This window comes from Ictidomys tridecemlineatus, chromosome 9 (genome assembly GCF_052094955.1).
Source record: "Ictidomys tridecemlineatus isolate mIctTri1 chromosome 9, mIctTri1.hap1, whole genome shotgun sequence".
In the NCBI taxonomy this organism is placed as follows: Eukaryota; Metazoa; Chordata; class Mammalia; order Rodentia; family Sciuridae; genus Ictidomys; species Ictidomys tridecemlineatus.
Genome location: NC_135485.1, coordinates 122,427,619 through 122,454,335, shown reverse-complemented (window position 1 = coordinate 122,454,335; position 26,717 = coordinate 122,427,619). Strand labels below are relative to the sequence as shown.

Sequence of the window (26,717 nt, the reverse complement as noted above, 5' to 3'; positions counted from 1 at the left end):
ATGTAATTTTTTAAGACTGTCCAACTAACTTTAGTCAACATAGTAATCCATTTGTACCCTAGACTATATGTCAGCTGGAGGTTTTCGGAAAATGGAACTTTGGTAAAGAGAGAAGGAAAGATATTCAAGCAGCCTAGAAAGAAGTTATGTGTGTTTTGGTTTTGTTGTAGTTGTTTTTGTTTTGTTTTTCGGTGTGGGCATATCTTGTGATCTCTTTTATGTCTAGGTGTTTTTGTTTTTTTGTTTCTTACTTGAAGCTTTCTGGTACAGACATCCCTTAACTACAAACTTCTAACTTGAAGAATTCAATAAGTTAAAACATTAAATTCCTTTGTCCTAAAACCTTGGACAACAAAATTTGGCTTCAGATCACAATAATGAAAAATACTGAAACTCAATTTTGACTAAGCCATTAAACAGACAGAAATAGTATTTGGGAAACTGAATGTAATAACAGCTGCAATTACTGAGTACACAATTTAAATGGAACAGACTAGGTACTTTATATTTATTACATGTATCTGAAATGAATGGGACCAGAAGTATTTGAGATTTGGGAATTTTTCAGATTTTGGAATACATGCATAGTGTACCAGTTGAGTATCCCTAATCTGAAAATGTAAAATACAAAATGTTCCCAGATCTACAACTCTTTTTTTGTTTTTTCACAGTGCTAGGCTTCAAACCCAGGACTTCATGCATGCTAAGCAAACACTTTACCACTGAACTTAAAGAGCTACATCCCCTTCCCCCAAATCAAAAAAGTTTTGAATATTATGTAATTTAGCTACATGGAAGTAATTTTGGCACAGACAGTGCATGCAGAGAAGGCAAATTTGTATGTAGTATATCTGTTCCACAGATATGTTCCAGAATTTTATAATATAATATATTTAGATATAATTCATGTACCATAGTTTATCCTTACAAAGTTGCATTCAGAAAGTAGGCATTTATAAAAATCATTTTTATCTCCTTTAAGAGATTTTTGTTTTTTCTGCTCAGTACATTCAAAAAGATGTGCATCGATCACCACTGTCAAATTCCAGAACATTTTCTCATCCCAGAATGAAAATGCACATCCATTCTTTACTTCCTTTGGTTCCTGACAAGCATTAATCTATTTTATGTCTCTGTGGAATGACATATTATGGACATTTGATATAAATGGGATTATATAATATGTAACCTTTTGAGTCTGACATTCTAACTTTATTTTCTTTATCCCCACCCTCACCCCCGTGGAATTGCTGGGTTATGTGGTAGTTCTTTTTTTACATTTTTCTAGGAACCTCCATGCTACATACCATAATTGATATAGTAATTTATCTTCCCACCAGTGGTATATAAGAGCTCTCTTTTGTCCACATCCTTACCAGCGTTTCTGTGTGGGGTTGTTTGTTTTGTTTTTTGCTTATAGTATTTCTAACTGGGGTGAGATGATAACTCGTGGTTTTGATTTACATCTTCCTGATAGTGATGTTGCCCATTTTTTCCATGTACTCCTTGGCCATTTGTATCTTGTCTTTTGAGAAATGTCTGTTCAGATTGTTTGGCCATTTTTTTTAAATTGGATTAGTTGGGTAATGGTGTTATTGTTTTACGTTCCTCATATATTCTGAATTTTAATCCCTTGGCAAATATAGAATTTCTCTTATTCTATAGGTTTTCTTTTTGTTGATGGTTTCCTTTTCTTAGTGTTTTAATTTGATATAATGCCATTTGTCTCGTTTTGCTTTTCAGATCTTATTCAAAATATTGTCTATACTGGTGTCTTAAAAGTGTTTCTCCTATAGTTTCTGCTAGTAGTTTCTTAGTTTCAGGAGGTCTTTGATACATTTTGAGTTGATTTTTGTATATGATAAGAGATAGAGGTCTAGGTTCATTCTTATGCATATGGATATCCAGTTTTTCCAGTACCACTTATTGAGGAGACTGATGTTTTCCCAATATGTTTTTGAGACCTTTGTCAATGATCATTTGGCTTAGATATATGGATTTATTTCTAGTTCTTCTGTTCTGTTGGTCTGTGTGTCAGTTTGTATACTGGTATATGGTATTTAGAAATTAAATTTTTAATTCTAGGAATTGCATTAACCTTCTATCTTAAGTAGCAGATTAGAACTACAGTCCTACTCCTGATGTAAATATGCTTGATTATTTTATGTTTATTTGTAATTGCTAAAACAACTTATAATAATATATAAAATATCCCTATCTAACTGAGAATACTAAGAATTGTCAGCAACTCAAGTTTGAGTCATACTCTTATTTTCAGTGCCAAAAGTTTATTTACTTATAATGTATATACATAAGTATATTCATTTCTTTCTAATTATTGTGTTCTAATTATTTTATATCATTTACTACTATAGCTTATGTGCCTTATTATAAAAAATTAGCTTTTTATTTTAGCCGGTTGAAGTTTTCAAATTATACATTAAAATCTTAAGTATTTGTTTTTGTTGTTCATAGTAGTGGGGATTCAGCCCAAGGCCTTGCATGCTCTAGGCAAGAGCTCTCCCACTAACTACATCTGCAATTCTAAAATCTTAAGTTATAAACACATTTCCCAGAATTACAGGTGGGATTTATATTCATGAAATAAAACAGCATCACTTTACTCTTCCTCCCTGCTTTGTATTTAGGCCCATTGTTCTCATGTGTAAATTTAGGATTCCAAATTCTATTATATAATTTTTCAATTTGCTGAAATTTCATCTTCCTATGATTTTGTTTGTTTGTTTATGAAAGAATAGCTCTCTAGGTTATATACATCTTCCTGTAGTTAAATTGGGGTTGTGGGCATTTTGAAGGTTTAATGTATAATTGTGGGTATTGAGAACTTTTTAGAAATGAACACAGTACTACAGGGAGGGGTATCGTGTAATGATACATAGTTTGTTTTACAGTGAGTAGAAAGGGTCCTTTTATCCACTATTGAATTTATCTAACTTCCATATTTTTCATCCTTTTATTTGTTGATTTTTGAATTTTGCCCTTTTTAATGAATATCAAAGGAAATAGAGTTGTAATATGTTCTATTAACATTTTCTTTTTTGTGGAGGGCAGTACTAGGGATTAGATTAGGGGCACTTATCTCTGAGTTCCCAGTCCTTTTTATTTTTTGATTTAGGGCTTCTCTGAGTGGCCTAGGCTGACCTTGAATTTACCATTCTCCTGCCCCAGCTTCCCAAGTTGCTAGGAGTTGCTTGGATTACTGATATCTGCCACTGTCTCTGGCATGTTAATATTTTCTAAAAGTTATAAAATTGTTTTGTCCTGTACTCTTCTATTTCCAGTAACATTTATTTAGACTTTGTGTATAATCTAGCTTATAGAAACTTGTCACAAATCTTCAGCTGTCCTACCTTTCATTTTAGTTTTTACATGTACTAATTGTCATTCTTTTATTGTAATCCTATATCTACCAATATTTGCAATCAAAGTCTATACAGTTTTGAAAACCAAATCCAGTGTAAAGAGTTGCATGGATCTAGTTTAAATAGAAAATACTTTTCGCATAAGAAAAATAATTTTAGTTAGTTTTTTTTTCAGGTGAAATTGAGAAATGTTTTATAATTAACTGGAGAATTCTCAAGATGAAGATTTATCATACAATAAAACATGATCTTTTGGAGTTGGGGGGTGTAGTTCAGTGGTAGAGTGCTTGCCTAGCATGTATGAGGCTTGGGTTTGAGCCCCAGCATCACAAAATACGTACGCATACACATATAAATGTATATGGGTATATACATGTATATATGATCAGTATTTTAATTTGGTCGGATGTGTGTTCCTCAGTAATCTGTTTTAATGAAACGTGGACTGGGAAGCTTCCTCTGCTAAATATTTAGGGTTAGTTTTTGCCGTGTCTGAAGGAGTAGTGTGTAATGTTTGCTGAGCTGATGTGGTTTATTCAGAGAATGAACTAAATCTGGTGTTGAGTGATCCTTCCTCAGCTGTATGCATAGATAGGCTTGAGCTTGGGAGTCAACTGGTCGCTAAGTTTACACAGAAATGTGTCTTGTTAATATTTGTACTTTGAGGAGATTCAGTCAAAACATGAAAAATTACAATATATTTTATGTCTGAAAGTTTTAACCAATTTTTACCTAATTTGGTTGTAAAAGTTATAGTTTCTTTGATTAATAATCTGCTATATTTTTCTTCCTAACAGCTGTGCTTATTCTAGTACAAAGTAGTTTAACTTTTAAAAATCATTTATGTTTAGCTATGCATCTAAGCTGATGACAATTTTGGCTTATTAAACTTTTTTGATAATGAAATAGCTAATCATGATGTAAATTCTTATATATTTTAAGACTGAAAGAAAAACTTACATTGCTAGATTTCTAAAGAAAATATTTTCTCATTAGTGATATGTTTGTGTTTTCAAAGTCATGTCTACTCATTTACCACTCAGTAAATTAAGATGACTTCTTTATTTTAGGAAGAATTTGGCTATAATGCAGATACCCAGAAGCTGCTGGCTAAAAATGGAGAGACTCTTCTTGGGGCCATTAATTTTTTCATTGCTAGTGTGAACACATTGGTGAATAAAACAATTGAAGATACATTAATGACTGTGAAACAATATGAAAGTGCCAGGTAGGTATAAAGTTTCTCCATATTGTCTATTTTACAGATGGCACATAATTCTGTTAAAATTTTGGTTGCAAAGAACAGAAACCAACTCTGTCTAATAAGGGTAAAAAAGGAATATACTGGAAGATTATAAGATAACACACAGAGCTATCATAAAGGGGGGAAAACAAAATTCTGGAAATAGGCAAGAACCAAAGCCAAATAATGCCTACGAGTATCTGATCAGTACCCTGATTTTTATGCCCCTGCTACTTGATGGTACCACAGCTACCAGAAGTACTTTCCAATAGACCTCTGAATACTTGATTCATTGCCTTGGGAATGTCCAGTGGAGCCTTGGTAGTGTGTCTAAACTTGCCTGCTAGGGAATAGGAAATGGAGGATCTCTCAGCTCCACCTTCCTTAGAAGAGCACAGGCCCTGTGTCCTTCCAGGACCGCTTAAAGCATGGCCTAAGATTACCTTTTATCCTCATTACCACTTTCACCTGCATTACCTGTGCTTCCCTATGAGTAAGCAGTCCCACTGCTCCACAGCAGCTAGACCTGCACTGTCAGTTCCTCCTGAATATACAAGCTCATTTCTGTCACCAGGATTTTGTGAATATCATTGTGAATACCTGCTCCTGATTTTCATTTATCCAGGTTGACCAACCTTCAAACCCTTTTCATGTTTTATTTTATATTTTGATAACTGTTTATAATGAGCATTTTTATACATTCCATTTCATTTATGTGCATATATATAATTTCCCTATCAACCATTTTGTTAGGTGTACAGCATGCATATTAATAAGTATTTATTAATGCTAAAAAAGTAGCAAACTTGTAATAGTATTTTTCAGCTTTCAATTCCAGGCTCAGTTTTTTCCCTACATGCCTTGTCACTTTTATGTTAAGTATCAGTCTAGTCGCCTTTGAGTTCACCCGCTTCCTGAACACTTAAAATTATTATTTTCTGTTATACTTTTCATAGCCTAATTAAAGAAAGGTGCAAACTTTAATATTCCTTTTTGATCATTTCACAAGAAGAAATTCTTCTGTCCCATGCTGTATCTGTAACTTTCAGTTTAACATTAACATAGGAAGTTCTTATTGACTTAGACATTAGTGAAGAAAAACAGATGTGATTGGTTAGAACTTTGTGGCTTATTTAGGTTTAGGTCTTGGGTTTTTGCTTTTCTTTATTGTTTGAATTATTTACTAACATGGTATTAAAATTAAAAGGTGGGAAAAAAGAAAAAGAAGGAATTTATTATCCTTCATTAACCCTGAAGGAATTTATCAAGAAGATACCTTTAATGGAAACCCCTTTAGTAACATTCCTAGTAATTGGTTTTCCAGTCTCCATCTAAATCCTTTCATGCACTTTTTATTTTTCAAAGGAAACATTGTGTACATGAATGAAACATTTCAGTTCTATAAATTCTGTTTGTTATTCTAAGTTTATCTTTTCCTTACATAATGACTTAATTTGTTCATAAGAATATTTTTTATTGCTTTCATCATTTTAAGCTTCTTATTTTCTAGTCTTTTTGATTATTCTTATATTTATGAGTTTTGAAGGTAAAAAATTATTTTGTAATATCCAAAAAGTAACTTCCACCATCTCCCATTTAGGAATTATATGAATCTGATTAGTTTTTCAACTTCATAATTATCTGTCTACCTATTCTGAAATAGTAACTGAAATATGTCACTTAACATATAGTGTTTTTCTCTTTAGCCTTTTTTTCTTTTTTGCAAACCTTAAATATATTTTTAACTTTTTCTTCAAGCTTTATTTCTAGTATGACTTTAAAAATATTAGCCCCTATTTTAAAAAGCAAGAATTATCAGATAAGCCACTGTTTATACATAAAACAATTTATATTTTATTACAGAAGAGAAGTAAGGGCTATAGGTTACATGCTTTGCTCTCAGTAGTCAATTTCAAAGCCAAGACAGGAACCCATTTTACTCTTTCACGTTTGATCAGTAGATGTTAAGCTTGAACTAGATTAATCTAAAATTTTAGACTGAGAGTGTAGTTCAGTGGTAGAGCACTTGCCTTGCATTCACAAGGCCCTGGCTTTAATACCCAACATAGCAAAAAGAAAAAACAGTGGCAACAAAAAGATAGTAATAAAAAATAAAATAAAATTCTGCATATAATTAGGAAAAATTATTTTCACATTTTATAATGAAAAGCCCAACTTAAAGTATAATATAGTATAAGATCTGAGCATTTATAATATTTAGGTTTGTTTGAAACTTTCTAAACAAAATTATAAATCAAGTTCTATGTACTTGATAGCCAGTTACTTAAAGGAAGCCTCCGACAACCTCTCTGTGTACTTTACAAACTAACAGCAATCTCACTTCATAACTTATCCTTTTTTAATTCAAATTACAATATATGATCTTATTCATTAAGCTTAGCTTGGGATTTGACTTTTTATGAAGTACCAAGGAATTGGCTACTTTTAACACTGAAACATTGGTTACCAAAGAATAATATTCAAAAAGAATCCAAGATTAAAATTTTTCAGTATCTGAATTTTCTTCTCTGTTAAAACCAGAATTTACTGACTTCTAGGGCAAAGGTCATCTATTTGATCAGCACAAAAAATGGTAATTTAGGCGAATGCCCGAGTGGCTTTTTAATGCTCCCTATTATGTATTGTGTACAAGTATTTCCTAGCCCTCTGGTGTTTTTGTTAGAAAATCTTATAACAGCCCATTCAACTCTTCTCCACAGCAGCACCAACAAGGGAGTCAATTGTAGTCAAGACTTTTCAGATGCTGACACCTGTTCTCTAGAAGTTTTACATAAGCCATAGAGTAACCATCACTAACTGTGCCAATACAGACCCAGTACAGACCGGCAGCCTTGAAAAGTTAGTGCCCTTCCCTTCTTGGTGGTAATGCATACCATTAGAGAAGCTCTTATGGGAGCTTTTACTTTGATACCTTCTACAAACTCTGAATGTAAAAATTAAGAAATATAAGGTCAGTATTTAACTTTTATTATGTTTGAATTAATCACTGCTGTTTAGATATATGCTCCAAGGCTATTGAAGGATGTTTCTTCTTAGATTAAATTACCGCATAATACCATTTATTTCAGTTCCATCTTTTCCTTTTATTTCTTAGTCTTTAGTATGTTTGTTCCTGGTCATAACCCCTCTTTTTAATTTCATGTTTATAGATTTATATTCTCACTTCTTAGTCAATTATAAACATTTTCCTTCCCATGTCACTAAATGACTATACCATAGCTATCTTGCTTCTAATTTGCCATAATAATAAACATTCTGAAGGTTTTTGTTATTACCAAGTGTCCTTTACACACACATACACACACACACACACACGTATACATATGCTACATATATGTAAAATCATGTATATGTATGGATTTGTGGAGATTTTTATTCCCATTCATAGATGAAAAATTCGATCGCAAAGATATGCAGTACTAGCTAAAGACATTAGAACAATTAAAGGGCAGAGTTTGGCTGCTGAATCCATTGATTTAACAAATTAAATTAAATCTATTGTAGCTGTCTTCTTAGCTTCACTGCGTGTCCATGGTCATCTAATTGGTTTCCTTGCTTCTGTTCTTAATCGTCTATTCTAGTCCATCCTGAATTCCTTAGACTACCACTAGAGTGATTTTTCTATGCTGAACAAATAGAATCATGTTCCTTTCACGTCAGATCAAAATCCTTCAGTGACCTCCCATCAACTGTCCTACTGGGTTAAATCTGAACTGTTTAGCAGGGTCATAGGGCTGCTTCATCTCAGTCCTACTTACCTGACTGACTTTAGTTCCTCTCATTATGTTCTGACTTCAGGATGTAACATGCTGAATTAATTCCTAAATGTGTAATGGTGTCTATGCCTTTGCACATGGCTGTTCTCTTCCTGGAATACTCTACCAGTTTCCCTGCCCTAATCAAGCAAATAAGCTTTTACCATCCTTCAGATTTTAATTATAGCATTTTAATTCTACTCTGACATGCCTTTCCAGATACTTACTTACTTAATTCTTCCTCTTGACCTCCATTACTTCTTACTCCCTCATGGTAGTATTTTTTGTAATCATGTGCAATCTTGTCCTTTTCTAGACTGCAGGCTTCTTGGGGATAAACTCACTGCTCAAATTTTCAGCTCTACATTAAAGCATAGTGAGTGAAACAGAAGGTGCTCACCTGATAATTGTTGAATGAATCAACATATCAGCTAATGAATAAATGATCCTCCTTTATTCCTGAAAAATCAAGTTTCTTAAGTTCAGTATGAGTTCAGAATAAATTAGGCTTAGTGAGAAAGATTTTCTCAAGTGATGCATACAATATAGTTTGTGATCTTTAAAGTATTTCTAATTCCCAAACTGGAGATGTGACTCATACTATCTGAATAAAAAGCTTTAGTTTGGGGGCATGTGCTTTGTGATTCTGCTTTTGATTAAACTAGAAGTCTCTCTGCTACTTCTTGGCTGAGTACTGAATAGTCAGTGCTGATAGATGAATCACTATTTAACAAGAGTTCTGTGATAGAGATATTATAAGGTGCTTGCCGTGGATCACAGAGTAATGGTAGTAGGTCTAGTTTAGTTAATGGTGGTAGAATATTTGGTAAGGCATTTCACAGAATGCAAGTGGTAAGTACTCTGTAAGATGGCATTGTCACATTCTTAATACTATAGAAATACTATAGAAATCTAGCTAGAGCTGTGTTATATATAGTACCCAATGTGTTTGTTGAGAGCTCGAAACACCTAGCTAAATTTTGATGTTATGGAAGTATAAGATACATAATGGATTTCAAAGACTTAGTTCCCAGTTCTGAAATGTGAAGTAGCTTACTAACAATTTCTTGAATTGATTACATTTTCCAATAATAATAATTTAAATATATTGGATAGAATATATTGTTTAAAAGCAGGTGTAATTAATTTATCATTTTAATGTAGCTAGCTACTAGAAGTTTAAATTACAGTTATGGCTCCCATTATATTGCTGTTTTGCATTGCTGACCTATACCACATTTTGAGGTCTGCTGACTCTCAGCGTAACTTTCTTTTGTCTGTTGGTTTTAGTTTAGCATTCTAGTGTTTACTTTCCTCACCTACTATGCCTCATCAATATTAATCAACTAACATAGGGACTCCATCTCTACTCTTGATCTTGTATTCACATCTGTTAGATTTTTTTAAATATTTATTTATTTTTGTTGTATACAATGCCTTTATTTTTATTTATTTATTTTTATGCGGTGCTGAGAATTGAACCCCAGGCCTTGCACGTGCCTGGCTAGCGCTCTACCACTAAGCCACGACCCCAGCCCCCCATGTCTGTTAGATTTTGACATCTATATTTTTAAACTGGTTTTTAAATTTTGGAAATTACTTGTTTAGATAATAGTGTACTCTGTGAGGAATAGTTTTTGAGTTTAAGCAGCTTTTCTGCTAGGCATGGTGGAAGCCATTGCTCAGGAGGCTGAGGCAGAAGGATCACGAGTTCAAAGCTAGCCTCAGCAACTTAGCCAGGACCTAAGCAACTCAGTGAGACCCTGTCCCTAAATAATTGCTCAGTGGTTAAGCAATCCTGGGTCTAATCCCTGGTACAAAAAAAGAAGGAAGCAGCCTTTTCCCCACATTGTAGGTATTTTTTCTCCCCCTCCCTTTTCTTCATTTTTTCCTTTTTTGTTTGTGTGTGTGGTGCTGGAGTGGACCCCAGGACCTCTGATGTAGTAGGCAAGCACTCTGCCACTAAGCCATATCTCTAGGCCTCCACATTCTTACTTTAATAGCTCTTTGTTTTTAAGGAGTAACAATTTCAGAAGCATAAGGTATGGAACCTTTATGAATACTTTATATATCATCACATAAAGAGACCAAATATTATGTTTTCTAGCCCGTCTCCTGAACATATTTTTCTTTGTTTTGTTGTATACATCACATACTCTCTTCTTTCTAGGATCGAATATGATGCTTATCGCACTGATTTGGAAGAACTGAATCTTGGACCACGCGATGCAAACACCCTCCCAAAAATTGAGCAGTCACAACATCTGTTCCAAGCACATAAGGAAAAATATGATAAAATGCGCAATGATGTTTCCATCAAATTGAAATTTCTAGAAGAAAATAAGGTAAATTTATTCTTTACTTTCAACTTCTTTCTGTGGAGTTTAAAATAAAGTTACCCTGAAGAGATATATAGATTTTTGTTTGGATTAATTCTGTATTGTAACAATTACAAGAAGGAATTCCATATAAATCAGAGTTTGAGAGTTTTTTTGTTTGGGGGGTACTGGGCATTGAGCTTAGGGGCACTCAGCCACTGAGCCACATCCCCAGCCTTATTTTGTATTTTATTTAGAGACAGGATCTCACTGAGTTGCTTAGCGCCTTGCTGTTGCTGAGGCTGGCTTTGAACTCGCAATCCTATCTCAGCCTCCCAAACCACTGGGAATACAGGAATGTGCCATCTGCCCTGTTTTGAGTTTTAAGAACACAAAATATTACTTTTCTGTCAGAAGAGTCATCAACTATATTGTATAGTTTTTCATATATAACAATTGGCAAAAAAAATACTTGATGTTCAACCCTTAATTTTAAGATTGATGTTAGTAGCATGTGATTTAAATAAGTAATGACAGATGCTCCTCTGAATAATTTGAAACTTTTTCATTAATGTTAGGTATGGATTTCAAGGAGAAATTACAGCATCCTCCCCAGTAACTGATGAATGAGGAATAGCTAAAAGGTTCAGTGTAGGGCTGTAGTTAGCATAAACTAGAAGGAATAAAACAGGAAATGAATTTGCCACATTGTGTTCATGTAACATGAACACATCAAAAGACAACAGGTAAAGCCTGATTCATCTCATTAGTGTAGTCTGCCTTTCTTTTAACTCTGGGTGCTCTGCTGTCAGACAGTGACATCCCCAGCATGGGTCATTGCAATAACAACAGAATGAAAAGAATATGAAGTTGAGGCAGAATGACAGGATTGGAAAATCAAAATAGGAAGCTGGTTCAGCTTGCAGGGAGTAAGGACGAAGGATAGGGTTTTGTTTTTTTTTTTTTTTGGACCCAGTGTTTAATTTGAGATGGTGACAAAATATTCAAGTGGAAACAGTTGGTAGGAAGTTGACAGTGTGTGTTTGGGAGTTTGGATAAGCAGGGTCAGAGTCTCGGAGATAAAGGTTTGGGAGTCATTGCTTTGAAAATAATGTCATTATCACATTTTCTTTTTGACTATAAAATAGAAAATTGCTTCTGTAATCCAATTGTTCTGCTCTATAAAAGCACTATAAATTGCATAGCTTATAGGGAGACAGAAGGCTGAGACCAAGGTATCGCAGATCTAGCGTGTAGTGAGGGCTGCCTTCCAGCTTGTTCCTGCTGTGCCCTTACATGTTGGAAGGGAGGAAGCAGTCTCTCTCAGGCCTCTACTCTCACTCATGAGGAGGCTGTCCTGTGGGACCTGATCACCTCCCAAAGGCCCCGCCTGCTAATGCCATCGCCTTGAAGGTGAAGATTTCAACATGGGAATTTAGGAGGGGTACACAGCACTCAGATCATAGCAGGAAATAGCCAGAGATATCCTTTGTTTAGGCTTTCCACAGCTGTCATCAAGTTGTCATTTCAGTTTGAACTCAGTAATCAGCTATGTCTAAAATAAAATCAGTAGAGAAACTTTGGTTTTTTATATTTTTTATCTAACTCTTCAAAACTATAAAGAGATATTGTCAATCTGTTGTTTTTAAGCAATAACTATAATTTGGGTGAAGACTTAGAGAACTTTGTAGAAGACTGTAAGAGAACTTTTGTTTTGGCTATTGTTATTGAACAATTTTTACCCTTTTATTTTTAATAGTTTAAAGAAAGATCGAGCCTTTAGGCTTAGGAACTGTCTATTGCCCCTATTTGCTTTCTTTGGAAGCTTGGAATACCTCAAATCTGGTTTTGTTTTGTTTTGTTTCTTTTGTTCAACTATAGCTGAATGTGTACCTTAATGTCACTTCTGCATAGATGTCAGATAATCTACTTAGTACTCAAATTTTAACAATGTTTTCTTCCTATTTATTATGTATTATATATTGATTTTTTTAAAAAACGAACTGGAACATCGTTGAGAGTGCTGTTTTATGTTTGATGTTGTTCTAAAGGCCTAGTTTTGCAGTTTTTCATAGCCTTTGTTAGGGGGAGGGGTACTCTGTTGGTTCTCCCAGCATGGTTCCTGGAGCTCTTTCTAAGGTAACTTCTGAGCTATGTTTTAGAAATTGAGGTGTTTATAGTATGTACTTAGTCTGGCTTTCCTTCCCTCTGGCAAAACAAAGAGGGACAGAATATAAGATACACAAGTGTCTGTCAATGTACATGTATTAATACTGAGTGATATACTTATCTGTATTTGTCTTTATCCTTAATAAAATCTTGAGTTCTATTTATAATCTGTATTTTCTGTCTCTTCACCCCATTATATAGTTGTTTGCTTTTACCCTAAACAATCCTTATTAATCTCTGAAATTCTCTTATTTGTTTACTACACAGCATTGAGTTGTATAGCAATAAAGAAATGGTTAATTACACTCATCTAATGTTTCTCCTTTCATCAGTTTTCTCCTTTTGGAGACTTTTAAATAATGTAACTTGAGCTATTTTGTGAGTAAAGGCACTTTGTTTACTTGTTATTGTCCTTTCAAGTCTGTTTTAGTAAGGACAAAGACCAACATTACTGGTGCTCTGTAGACTTTGTGAGAATAGGTATCATGCCTTCTTTTTCAGCCCTCCTGATGCCTGGCAGTGGTGCTAAGTATATCGTAGTCATTCAGCCAGGTGCACATTAATGTTCTTCCCCAGATTAGAAGTGTGCTGCAAGAACCTGAGGGTGGGGGGGGGGAGTGAGTGGGAGTCAACTTCAGGAGGTGGTAGTGGGTGGGGAGGATCCTGATTACCTTACTGGTGTCTCAGAAATGCTTCTTTTGTCTGGAGCAGTTTACTGTTTGCATAGAAAATGGAAGCAATGTGTTCATTTTTGGGGGGTGGGGGCAGTACTAGGGATTGAACTCAGGGGCACTCCACGACTGAGCCACATCTCCAGCCCTATTTTGTATTTTATTTAGAGTCAGGGTCTCACTGAGTTGCTACTCACCTCCCTTTTGCTAAGGCTGACTTTGAACTCGAAATCCTCCTGCCTCAGCCTCCCGAGCCCCTGGGATTATAGGTGTGTGTCACCTTGCCCAGCCTGGTATTGATTTTTTTTAAAAACAATTTTTATATGGTTTGAAACTACTTAGAATGTGGGGGAAAAAATAATAATATTCCCCTCAAGATTACTGCCTTTTAATTGGGGATGATAAATCTCTTTTTAGGGTTATAAGTATGTTGGGAAAGTGGAGACCTGTGCCTCAAAAGAGCCAATAAAGTAGTTTGGGGTATAAATTTAAAAAGTGATGATTTTTTTGTGTATTTTTATTGATAAAATATACTCTAATGTAATCTTTCTTAATTAGCTATAACCATTAAGTTGAGGCTTATTTCATTATTTGATATTTTAGTAACTTAATGGATGGCAAAAACAGACTTAGGATCTGCTTTTGTCATGAACAGATAGGATCTGTTCTGTATTAGTATAATTACTTAATTAAAAACATTTTTTCCTTAAAAATTCAAGTCATTTTGAATCTTAGGTTGATATGAAAAGAGTGGTTTACACTCACAGTATCCTGTATATAATCATAGTACCGTAATATTCCTGAACTCTGTGATTTCTTTTCTAACATTTTATACATCATTTCCTTTTTAAAATACATATTTCTTTCTAATGTATTTTATTATAAGTTTAATTTTTCAGAGAAAACTCCAGTAAATTAAATATAGTTGGTAGACAGGAGAAAAAAGAATAGAAAATCAAGAAGGGTAAACATATTGATGTAATGTGAATTAGCAATATACAGTTGTATAAGATTTTATTCAGATAAGTACCATAATAGGAAGTATGGTGCAAAGCCTAGTATTTTTTTTTTTAAAAATACACTGTAAAAGTTTGGAAAAGTTTGAAGGAAGGACAGAGATATTCTTTTCTTACTAATAGTTGTCTTTGAGAAGAAAAAATATAAGCCTCTGAATTTGTTTACTTTTATCTTATTTATTTATTTTTGCAGTGATGGGAGGCTTGGGCAACCACTATACCACTAAAGCCATACCCCCAGCCTAAACGTCTAAAATTTAAAAAAATGGTAATTGATGCTAAAGTTTAAGGAGCATGTTAATCATTACCTAATATGAACAAGAAGATACATTCTTAAAATATTTTCCCCATTGTCAAAAGAAAACAAGCCTAACTTTTTACTTTTTGATTGCTTTCAAAATATTCATATTAATGATTTAATGTCATGTTTATATCCATAACAGGAGGCACAAACAGTAGTACTTGGTATAGATGCTTGTATAGGTCAAGTGAAATTAAGTTATAGAGGTAGTAAAAGGACTCTATTTAGTTTTAAATAAAAAAAAATGGATTGAAATTTCTAAGTGCAAAGGTAACTATGGAGATAGTTTCTTTTGTGTCCAACAATACCATCTGTCAACACTGTGTCAAATATAATCATACATGTTTGGATCCTGGGAAATGTTCCCTTATTCATGCAATTTTACTTCTTGAGTATATTTATTTCATCATGTAATTTGATGTTATTTGATGTTATTATTGTTCTGTCTTTTAATCCATTCAACAAACATTTACAAAGTATCTACTTATATTTTGTGCTAGGAAGTATTCTGGATATTGATGATACCTGGTGAACAAAAGTAAACACAAATTCTACCCTGGAAGAGCTGATAGCCTACTAAGAGAAACAGTCTTAGTTAAATCACATTAAAAAAAATTGTATAAAATTTTAGCCATGATTGGTGGTCAGTTCAGAGTAGTAGAGAAGTCTTCCATGAGGAAGTGATGTTGAACATTAATATCTTAACTAGATAAGTGAGAAGCAGAAAATATTCCAGATAGAAAGAATAGCCTGTGTAGCAGTCCTGTGGTAGCAGGGTCGTTGTTAGGTTCCAAAAGTGAATATGTCTGGCTCATAGGGACAAGGCTGGAGGAGTAAGTGAGGGCAGACCATGCAGGACTTAAAACCACACACACTAAGAGGTTTATTATCAGTGGAAAGCCCATGAAAGAATTCTTAGCATATGCTAGCTCTAAAATACAGAGGACAGATTATAGTAGGACCTAAGAATGAATATAGTAGTTTAGAAAAGAGCTCAGAGCGGATTAAGGTGATAATAGTAGAAATGGAATGAACTGAAAGTTTCAAGAGATAGATAACAGATAAAATAAAATATATGTGAAGTAGTAGGAGCAGGTTGGTGTGTAATGGGCACCTTTGACATTTTCTTTCTTTATTCTGTAAATATTCATCTATTGCTTTTTATGTGCCAGCCATAGGTTAGGGAATAGAGGTATAATTGTCTTGTCTTCATAGAGCCTAAAATCAAGTAGGGAAAATAGACGTTACATACATACAAGTAGGCATTACACACAGTACATAAAACCAAACAATTACATACATACAGGCTATGGTATATGTTGTAAAGGGAAAATCAGAGATCATGTGATGTTCCACCTATTAAAAAATAAGTTTTTTATAAAGAAATGAAACTAAGTACAGCTGAAAAGTGTTTGTTTTTTATTTTTTTTTAATTTTTAAGTGTTTGTTTTTTAAATAGCGTGCCTATTCGTTTTTCCAAAATGAGGCTCAGAATTAATTTCTATTTCTCAAACATTGTCAGAGTCTGTAATTTTCCTCTTTGCTTTAAAATCCAATGATCAATTCTGTGCTGGAGAAAATAGAAAAATAGCTAACTTTCTAGGACATGAGCTACCTACATCATTATTAAAAGACATTCTTAAATGACAAATAACATGAGATAGTGCTCTTCGTTTATGTGAGAAAGTGTTTTCACATTTGGTCAGTGTTTACTGTGCTGCTGGTTTGTCTTCTACTTATTCTACCACTTTTAATCTTTTTTTCTAAACCTACACAGAAGAAGAAATTAACTGTATATAAGCCAAAAAGAACGGTGAGAAGAGGGGAGAATTTCAGGTTGTGGATTGATTTTGAAATTAGACTCCTCCAAGCCATACCATCCCAAACCAGGGTACTTTGCAGTCATCTGAGGATGAGCAGGAAGGAAAGTCAGAGAGGGTGCTGGGGAGGAGCAAGCCTTGCTGACTCTTCAGAGTGTTTTCTTGTCCGTTGTGTTCAGATTTCTGTCAAGGTGCTTTTGAAGAAGTTATTTTGTACGCAATCTTTATAATCATGAATTGGTGGTCCTTACATTTGACTGGGCTTTTTACAATCATTAAGTACTTAAATGTTTTCTGATCCTTGGTCAGAAGTGGACAGCTTATATTCATGGTAGGGTTGTAGTTTCGGGTTTCTGTTGTGTGTTAGTAGGGAGGAGATTGTGTGTGCCTTTCACTTTGAAAAGAATTCACTTAACAAAACTTTACTTCCTAACCACAATTGCTGTGCTATGTCTGTTCCACAACAGAACATGTTTTGTGATGTGGGTTTGTTTTTAAGTCATCAGCATGAGATTTGAACAGATCACTTGTCATGCATATTTGTTGAGTTTGTTGCAGAAGTGCCATAGCTTGTGGCTGTGTTGTTATTGCACATTTTTTAGTTAAGGTTACAGTCGCTTCTACTTGCTAAAAGTAAAACCATTAATTAGTATTTCTGAGTAAAACCTCCAAAGACAATAACAGTGTTGAAAAATTTGACTTTGCAGTATTCCTTTTAACCTTTCCTGGAAATTCTCTCAATAGTGACTCAGCACTTTCATGTTGACCCCCATATCTTCCATGAGTCATCTATACTTTATTTGATTAAAAGTTTAAAATTTGATAACAAGGTTTCTTTGTTCCTCTTAAACTTGTAGTATTCTGATTTTCTATCCTTATTCCTTTAAATTTTCAAGACTTTTTTTTTTATTCATTTCATTGTGTAAGGTACTTGTTTTAGGGATATCATTATGCCTAATCCTGTCTATCATTATAAAATGCTAAGTTAAGCATGAAAAAGAAAAAATATAGAATTTAATGAAGAAAAATGTTACTGTGGTCCCAAAATACCTGCTAGATGGTTTGACTGGAACAGGACTTTTTTTTTTTTTTTAATTTTCTACCTGTCAGTGATTTGTTGAAACCTATCCCAGTGAGTCAGAAAAATAGTCTATTCTTCCACCTCCACTTTCAGTTCCTATTTGTCTTTCCTTCTCTTGTTGCCTTTCCAATGCCCACACCCATATTTTTGATAGTGTTTCTCTTTCTCAACCAGTAGCTGCTTTGACATGACAAGCATTTCCAAAGCTATTTTGAACTAATAAAATGATACTCCACAAACTAATAAAGACCAAGGCAAGTATCTTTTCTGCTTATTATTCTCCAGCCTCTTGTTTCCTGGGAAAAGAATCAGCAGGGGCCAGGGAAGCACATAACTGTCAATTTTGAAATAAGTGTAGAACGGAGTTGAGCTTTACCTGTTGATAGGGGGAGACTTCTTACCAAAGAACCGTTTGTTTTACATTTTCCTCACGTGCTTACCGACATGCTTATCAACCTGTTTCCCCAATATTTTGCTATACTTAATAAAAATCCCTATTTCATAGAATTATTGGGAGAGGCAGTAATTACTTTGAAGAACTTAACAGTTGTGAATATATTAAAACTAATAACTTTAACTGGGAAATGTGTGTTTTTTTTTAAATTCTCTGAATAAGAATGTATGTAATCTAAATTTGATTTGGAAAAATAATGGACCTTTCGTATGTTTTTTATGTCAACAGAGTACTGCTTATCTCTGAAGTTTTTCAGTTGGTGACTTTGTAAAAGGTGTCTGTCTTCTAATGATAGGTGCTATGCAGGCAGAAGGAAGCTTTCAGTGTCTTCCTGTGACACTGTGTGTCAGTCCTCCTTTTAAACTTCTTACCCAGTTTGTGTTTAAAACCTGTTTTGTCTTTCTGTCTTAAGAGTCAGTGTTGGACTTTGTTTTGCCCTTTAACAATTAAGGTATTGTATAGGATGTTTAGGTCACTCAACAGATGTTGCTATAGTGGTTTTGCTTATATCTGATCTGGATTGCTCACTGTTTGGCAGATCTTTATGAAAGTTCTTTGTGATTGAGCTCACAATGATTTAGTGTATTTCTAAATTACTGTAATTGTTTCTGATGTTAGCTTTTGAAAATTTGTCAAATTTGTCGTCATCTCATTTTTGCCTGTAATTATTACCTCTTTTCTTGCTCCTGTTTGAAATCTCTGCTTTGCTATTGTGTTTTATCTGTACTTTTAACCACTTTAAATTTTCCCAGTCAGGATATTAATAGTTTAGTCAAGTTTTTTCCCTACTCTGTATATATGAAAGAGTATATGAAAGCCTAGTATTGTACTATTCTTCATAAATATACAAAGAATTCACTTTCCTTTCATCTACCCCATCCCTTTGTTAGATCCTTGTCCCAAGGATGTTAAGTTGCAACGTTAAGGCTAACAAAATTAGGAATGAGGTTAAAGTGAGTCTGTCTCTACATTACTACCCTTCCTGTAAGTGCTCTGCTGCCCTTGTTCATTTTTTTTTTTAAAGTTTTTAAAAATGCTTACTGCCCTATGAACAGCAGCAAGTCATGAGTAGATGAAAAAGCGTGAACCCATCTTGGGATGAGACACTTCCAGATTTCCTAAATCCTGTCTACCTCCTTAGCAGTCTAACCTTGGGCAGGTTATTCAGCTGAGTCTGGTTCATCCCTCCTTCCATATCTGCTGCCCTCCTTCTCTCTCCCTCCTTCCCTCCCTCCCTTTCTCTCTCTCTCTCTGCCCTCTCTCCCTCTACTATGGAGATAATATACTATATACCAAGTAGATATAAGAATAATGTTTTTATGATTATATTACTATAGGTGATAGTAGGTGACTAATTCCCTACAGGTAATTTTTCTAGTTTTAGTATTTTACCCTCAAAATTAAATGAAAAAAAAATCAAAAAGTTTAAAACTGGATCACTTGACCTTTTCTCTTCTTATCTCCTCCCGGTTCTAAATGCTTATGTCTCTTGATGGCCAGCATCCTCTTGGATCTACAGTTTAGCTCATCACATTCAAGTCTTAGCACAGTCTTCTTCGTGGTTTTAGCTTCTTGCAGAGATTGGCCTTGTCTGCCCACCTTAGCCGCTCTGCTTCCCATCATAGAGCCTCTTCCCTGGGGTATAAAGGGAATCCTTGCCTTTCTCATACTGGGTCACTTTATGAGGCTGGTGCTTGCCACACTTTTTACAAAGTCCTTCAGGTTTTAGGTACATTGACCATATTTATAGTAGCGGTATCTACACGATGAAAACCAAGCCAAGAGAGTGTGTCTAGTCTTCCCTTTCTTACAAGGTCCTTCCCTGGGTTCTGAGCAATGGAGACTCCTGTTTAAACTATTGCAGTCCAGCCCTGATTTCAAGAATAATGTTTGGGTTTTGTTTTTTGTTTTTGTTTTTGTTTTTGTTTTTGTTTTGTTTTGTTTTGAGGGGGAGGGTACCAGGGATAGAACTCAGGGCTCTTGGCCACTGAACCACATCCCCAGCCCTTTTTTGTATTTATTTAGAGATAGGGTCTCACTGAGTTGCTTAGCACCTCTGAGTTGCTGAGACTGGCTTTGAACTCGTGATCTTCCTGCCTCAGCCTCCCAAGCTGCTGTATTACAGGCGTGCACTTCTGCATCCAGCAAGAATAATATTTTATCTGTGATACAGAAAGTGCTTCTCAAAAGTTAGTGTTGCTCCACCCTATTAAAGCATAGTTTACTAAAAATATGTGGCTCTTTTCTTGATTATGTGTGCTCCTTAGTTCTCATAGTCTGAAAACTTAAATGTTTCCTGGAACATTCTTGGCTTTTGTCCTTTTTCCTTAAAGTAGGATCTGACCTTTGTCACCTCACTTCCTTCATCTCTCTCCCTACACCAATTCTACTGAGAATTCAGAATCTTTCCTAGATTGACCCTTTTAGATTTCAGATTTTCTCAGATTTGAAGTATATGCATATGCATAAACCAGATATTTGGAGGATGGCACCCATATCTAAACACAGAATTCATTTGTTTCACATAACCTTATACACATAGTCTGGAGGTAATTTCATAAGTAGTCTTAGTGTGCCTGCATTTGACTGTCACCCATCACATGAGGACAGATGTAGAAATTTTCATTTCGAATTTGACACTTTTTGAGTGTGTTAGCACTCAAAGCTTTGGATTTTGGAGCATTTTGGGTTTGGGATTTTCAGATTACGGATGCTTGACCTGTACCAAGATTGTAAAAATTAATTGCTTTAAAAAGAGTCTTGCAACTGCTTTTCTAATATTACTTAATTACTCTTTTTAAGTGGCAATGATTTCTACTTACTTAATAACCAAAACATCCTGAGAATTATCTGTAACATATCTGGCAGAACTGCATTGAGGACATTGTATGAATGTACATCATAGTGCAAATTAGTAAATCAAAACTAGGCAGACGGGCTGGGGTTGTGGCTCAGTGGTAGAGCACTTGTCTAACGTGTGAGGCACTGGGTTCTGTCCCCAGTACTGCATAAAATAAAGGCACTTTGTCCATGTGCAACTAAAATTTTTTTTTAAATAGAAAAAGTATTCTAATTTGTAACTCATGAAGTTTGAAAGGTATTTTCATACTGAAAATTGGCTTATTAACTTACTTTAATTTCCCTTTATTTTTTATTAATATTTGGACTGAACAAGAGTCAACATTCTTATTTAAGTTTGTATCTGATTTTGAAAACATTACCATCAAAACCAAATATAAGTATTCACAAAATCAGTACTAATAGAAAAATGAATTGATTTATCTGTTTTAGTTTAGAGTGAAAACTATTAGCATATTAAAAGGAAAACAGTTTCTGATATTAAAATGGGAATGAAATTTTATACTTTACAGTTAGAGTTTTTTTCCTTGTGTTTTTACATTTTAAATGCAATCTGTGAATCACTAGTTGTTCTGTCTAAATACCAAGGACTACTCTAGAGTGTGTGTGTATTTCAAAAGGCTCTACTCACCAACCTTCTCACAGTTACTGGGAGGATGTTTTGGTGAATATGAGTATCGTATCATTTTGTTGTGAAAACTAGCACCTAGACCTAAAAAGCACCCTGTCTTTGATGTTCCATGGATTAAGTTTCCTTGGAGGGGGGGGTTACACACCCAGTGTGAGGCTTCATTACCGAGCTCCTAGTCTTCCTTAGCTACCAGAGGAGCTGGCCCAGCCCTCTGTGTTCAGCCCCCACAGACCTCAGTGGGTGAGGAAAGAAACTGACTTGTGTAGACATTTGCAGAGTTAAATTTTCTGATGCCTTTTCTTCTTTCTTTCTTTCTCTGTAATTGTCTACATGTCTAATATGTGACGTGATCACATGCTCTGCTTTTGTTCTGTAATTATAAAGCACTGGGAATTGAAATTTGAAACAAAAATTTTTGTGACTCAGTAGTAAAGTAACTGATCAGAGTCTATTTATGAAAATTGAACTTTCACACTAAAAATAAGGAAGTCCTTTAGTTACTATGTGAAAACAATTAGCGTGTAAAAACAGTGAACAATTCTTGGATGAGCCAGGAATCATCCAAAATAGCAAAACAAAAATTGGCCAAATAATACTGTTAGAACAGGTGGAAAATGACTTTGTGACCTAAATAGGTTACTAGTGTGAAAGCCTTCACAGAGGGGGAAATGTTGCATCTTCTAAATTTCATATAAATGAAACCAAACAGTTCATACTCTCTCTTTTCCTCCTTTCACTGAACAGTGTTCTTATCACTCATCTGTGTTGCATGTATGGGTGTATTCGTTCCTGAGTAGTGTTCCATTATATGGGAAAACCCCGATTTGTTCATCTTTTCACTCTTGGTTGACATTTGAGTTGTTTCCAGTTTTAAGCTGCCACAAGTAAAGCTACTATGACCATTGATGTACAGTCTGTGGATAGGCTTCATTCCCTCACTTCAGATCCCAAGAAGTGGAATGGTTGCATTAGATCATAGGTATATGCTTAGCTTTGTAAGAAACTGACAAACTTTCAAGATGGTTGTACATTTTATGTTCTGTGTCCTTGCCAATAGGTTATGGTCAGTCTTCTTAATTTTAGTCATTCTGTGGTTGTGCAGTAGCATCTCATGGTGGGTTTAATTTGGATCTTTGTAATAACTAAAGATTTTGAACATGTTTTCATGTGCTTGCTTGCCATCTGAATATTTCCTTGGTGAACTACCTGTTCAAATTTTTTGCTCATTTTTATTGGGTTGTCATCTTATTCAATTCTAAGAATTCTTTCTTTTTTAAAGTACTGGGGATCTAGTCCAAGACCTTGGACATGATAAACATGCATTCTGTCACTAAGCTATATCCCCAGCCCCTAAGAATTCTTTATATATCCTACAATCAAGTTCTTTGATACATATTTTCTCCCAGTATATGGCTTACCTTTTCATTTTTATAATAGACTCTTCTGAAGAGAAAAAAATATTTTTATGAAGTCTATTTTGTTTTTTTATAATTTATGCTTTGTGTGTACTATTTAAAGTCTTTCTCAAACTCAAGACTATTAAGATTTTTCTCCTGTGTTTTCTTCTATAAGTTTGTTGCTTTAGTTCTGACATTTAGACCCGTGCTCCATTTTGGGTTGAGGTGTAAGTGTACGGGTTTGCTGCTGATGACTTAGTCCTTGGGTCCCTTTTCAATCTACGCACTCTCTGATAAGTCACATGGCTTAAAATATCATCTGTATGTTGTGACTCTCGAGTTACCTCCAGCCCGCCCTGCTCACCTAGAACCCAGCTCTCTCAATAGTCCCCTTCCCCTCTGCCACACCTGCCCGCTCCATCTTCCCATTTCAATATATGGCAGCGTCATCCTTTCAGTTGCTTAGGGCCCAAGTCTTGGCATCATTTTTGGCTGTTCTCTTGCTCCCACACCCCACATCTTTGGCAACAAATCCCACTGGTTCCGCCTTCCTATCGTGTTGGAATCACACCTCTGCCACCCTTATCCGTCACCCAGTGGCAATAACAGGCCTCTCTACTTCCACCTTTGCATATTTATTAAATTAAGTCAGATGTTGTCATTCCCCCCCCCCTCCAAGAATCTCCCAGTGGCTTTTCCTTTCATTCAGAGAAGGATTCTAAGATCTTCCACCATCTAGTCCCACTCCTTATCTAACCACATCTCTTACCAGACCTTATTCAGCTCTGCCCAGATGGCCTCAGTGCCTTTTCTTAAGCATACTAAGCACACTGCCCACCCCAGTGCCCTTGTATATAATATTTTTTCTGTAAGCACACTGCCCATCCCAGTGCCTTTGTATATAATATTTTTTCTGTCTAGATTTTCTTGTTCCAGATATCCTGAAGCAACCCCTCTCTTCTCAGCTGCCACTCACATGAAGTCTCCTAGCCGCCTGCCTTTTTAAATGGTGACATGCTCACTGACATACGCATCTCACATTTCCCATTGCTGCTTTACTTTTCTCTGAAACATACTGTACATTTGACCTATCTTGTTTCTCTTTCTTTCCTTAAAAGAGTATAAACTTATTGCAAGTGGAGATGTTTGTCCTTTTGTTGATTGCTTGCATGTCCAGCCCTGGAATAGCATCTGATGTTTAACAGAACCTCAGTAATATTTGTTGGATGAATGAATTTAAGTAATATTTTAGTGGGGCTGTCTGTAGTGAACACTCCAGGTCCTCAGAAAAGTTATGATATAGACAGACTTTATCTTTTATAATCTTTTCCTTTTAATGATTAAAAAAAATGTTAAATTCAGCCAGACACAGTGGCATACACCTGTGATCTCAGCTACTCAGGAGGCTGAGGCAGGTGTATCACAAGTTCAAGTCCAGCCTCAGCAACCTAGTGGGATCGTCTGTCAGAATAAACAGGGCTGGGGATGTGGCCCAGTGGGAGAACTCATGCTTAGCATGTGTCATGGGGTACCTGTGCATGTTTTTCTAGGGCAGAGTTTTAGGAATTAAATTGGTGTTCTGTAGCATGTTTCTTTCGCTTTACTGTTAATAATTGTTTTCAAAAGTAATTATATATCATTAATACCACTGATCAGCAATATATTTATATGAGTTTTTATTGTTTTACATTTTACTGAGGTGAGGGTGTAAAATGGTACCCCATGTTAGTTTTAGTTTTGCATCTTCCTATTTCCTAATGAAGCTGGATGTCTTTTTGGTAGTTGGTCATTCCCGTTTCCTCCTTTGTACAATGTTATGCTCTCCTTCCTTCCTTTCTTCTCTCCCTCTCCCCATCTCCCTCTTCACCACCTATCTACCTCTTTCTCCCTCCCTCTCTCCCTCTCCTTCTCTATCTCTTCCTTCCTTCCTTCCTTTTCTTTCACAGAGCTGAGGGTAGAACCCAAAGCTTCGCATATACTAAACAAATGCTCTACCACTGAGCTACATCCCTGACCCTAATCTTTTTTAATGGGGCTATTTTTGGTTTATGGGAGCTCTTCGAATTTTCTAGATACATATCCTTTGTCAGTTACATATAACGCAGATCACCTTTACCCAGTTTATAGCTGTCTTTTCACTCCCTTTTGATGAACAGAAACTCAGTTTTAATGTAATTTAATTTATCAATCTTTTCCTTCATGATGTAGGATTTTTTTAAATTCTCATTCAAGAAATGCTTTAGCATCTAGCCAGGCACTGTGGTGCACACCTGTAATCCCAGCGGCTTGGGAGGCTGATGCAGGAGGATCGCAAGTTCAAATCCAACCTCAGCAATTTAGTGAGGACCTAAGCATCTTAACAAGACCTTGTCTCAAAATAAAAAAATAAAAGGCAAGAGGTATGACTCAGTGGTTAAGTGCCTCTGGGTTCAATCCCTGGTACCAAAAAAAGGAATGCTTTAGCCTTCAAGGACATAATAGGAGGTTTTCCACCCTTGGTTGAAGCATTTTACTCTTGGTGCTTTCCTTTGAGCCTCCCTGGTAACCAGTCATAGTGTCAGAGCAACTGAGAGCAGCTTGGTTTTAGAAAACATTTTTGGAAATTGAGAAAGAAAGGTAGTGAATTCAGATATCATACCATGTATAAAATTTTATATATTTTTTTCATTTAGACTTTTTGTATCATTAAAATTATTAAAGCTCAGTTTTATGGGCTGGGACTATAGCTCAATGGCAGAGCACTTGCCTAGCAGTTGCACAGTGGTGCATACCTGTAATCCCAGCATCTCAGGAGGCTAAGGCAGAAGGATCTCAAGTTTGAGGCCAGCCTCAACATCTTATTGAGGCGCTGACTCAAAAATAAAAAGGGCTAGGGATGTGGCTCAATGGCAGAGTAGTCCTGGGTTCAAATCCCAATACCAAAAAAATTATAATAGTAATAATTTTATTTTGCAGTTATTATAAATAAGACCTCAGGAAACGATTCATAAATTTTTTTAAATATATTCTTTTTTTAATATATATATTTTTTAGTTGTCAATGGACTTTATTTTATTTTTTTATGTATGGTACTGAGAATAAACACAGTGCCTCACACATGTTAGGCAAGCACTCTACCACTGAGCCACAACCCCAGCCCGTAATTCATAAATCTTTTTGATGGTTTGCTCATTTCTTTTTTGGGGGGATTGGGGTGGGGAGGGGAGGGATACCGGGGATTGAACTCAGGGGCACTCAACCACTGAACCACATTCACAGCCCTATTTTTTGCATTTTATTTAGAGACAAGGTCTCGCTGAGTTGTTTAGCACCTCACTTTTTGCTGAAGCTGGCTTTGAACTCTCGACCCTTTTGTCTCGGCCTCCCGAGCTGCTGGGATTACAGGCGTGCATCACTGCGCCTGGTGGTTTGCTTATTTCTTTAAGATAGAAGTAGTGAAAACTTATCTAACTTGGTAAAACTTACTCTTGATATCACTAAAATAAAAAGCAATTGGAAATAACCAAGTCATAAGAACTTTGAATAAATTGACTTTCTGGACAATGTTTGCTCCCATTGCTTGATTCTTTACAACGAAATGCAGTGTTTTAAAGTATCC

At 35.3% G+C, this 26,717-nt stretch overlaps 1 protein-coding gene and 1 pseudogene across 9 annotated transcripts in view; one reads left to right on the top strand and one right to left on the bottom strand.

Annotated features, from left to right (window-relative positions):
- Nucleotides 1-26,717, top strand: part of Arfip1 (ARF interacting protein 1) — a 109,216-nt gene that overhangs the window by 80,156 nt on the left and 2,343 nt on the right. For all 9 annotated transcript variants that reach the window (XM_021734755.3, XM_005337609.5, XM_005337607.5 and 6 more), the window contains 2 exons: nt 4,454-4,611; nt 10,573-10,747. In XM_021734755.3, the coding sequence (XP_021590430.3) occupies nt 4,454-4,611; nt 10,573-10,747 (333 nt within the window). The remainder of the gene's footprint in view (nt 1-4,453; nt 4,612-10,572; nt 10,748-26,717) is intronic.
- On the bottom strand, nt 19,658-19,974 carry LOC101956895 (large ribosomal subunit protein eL42-like; annotated as a pseudogene).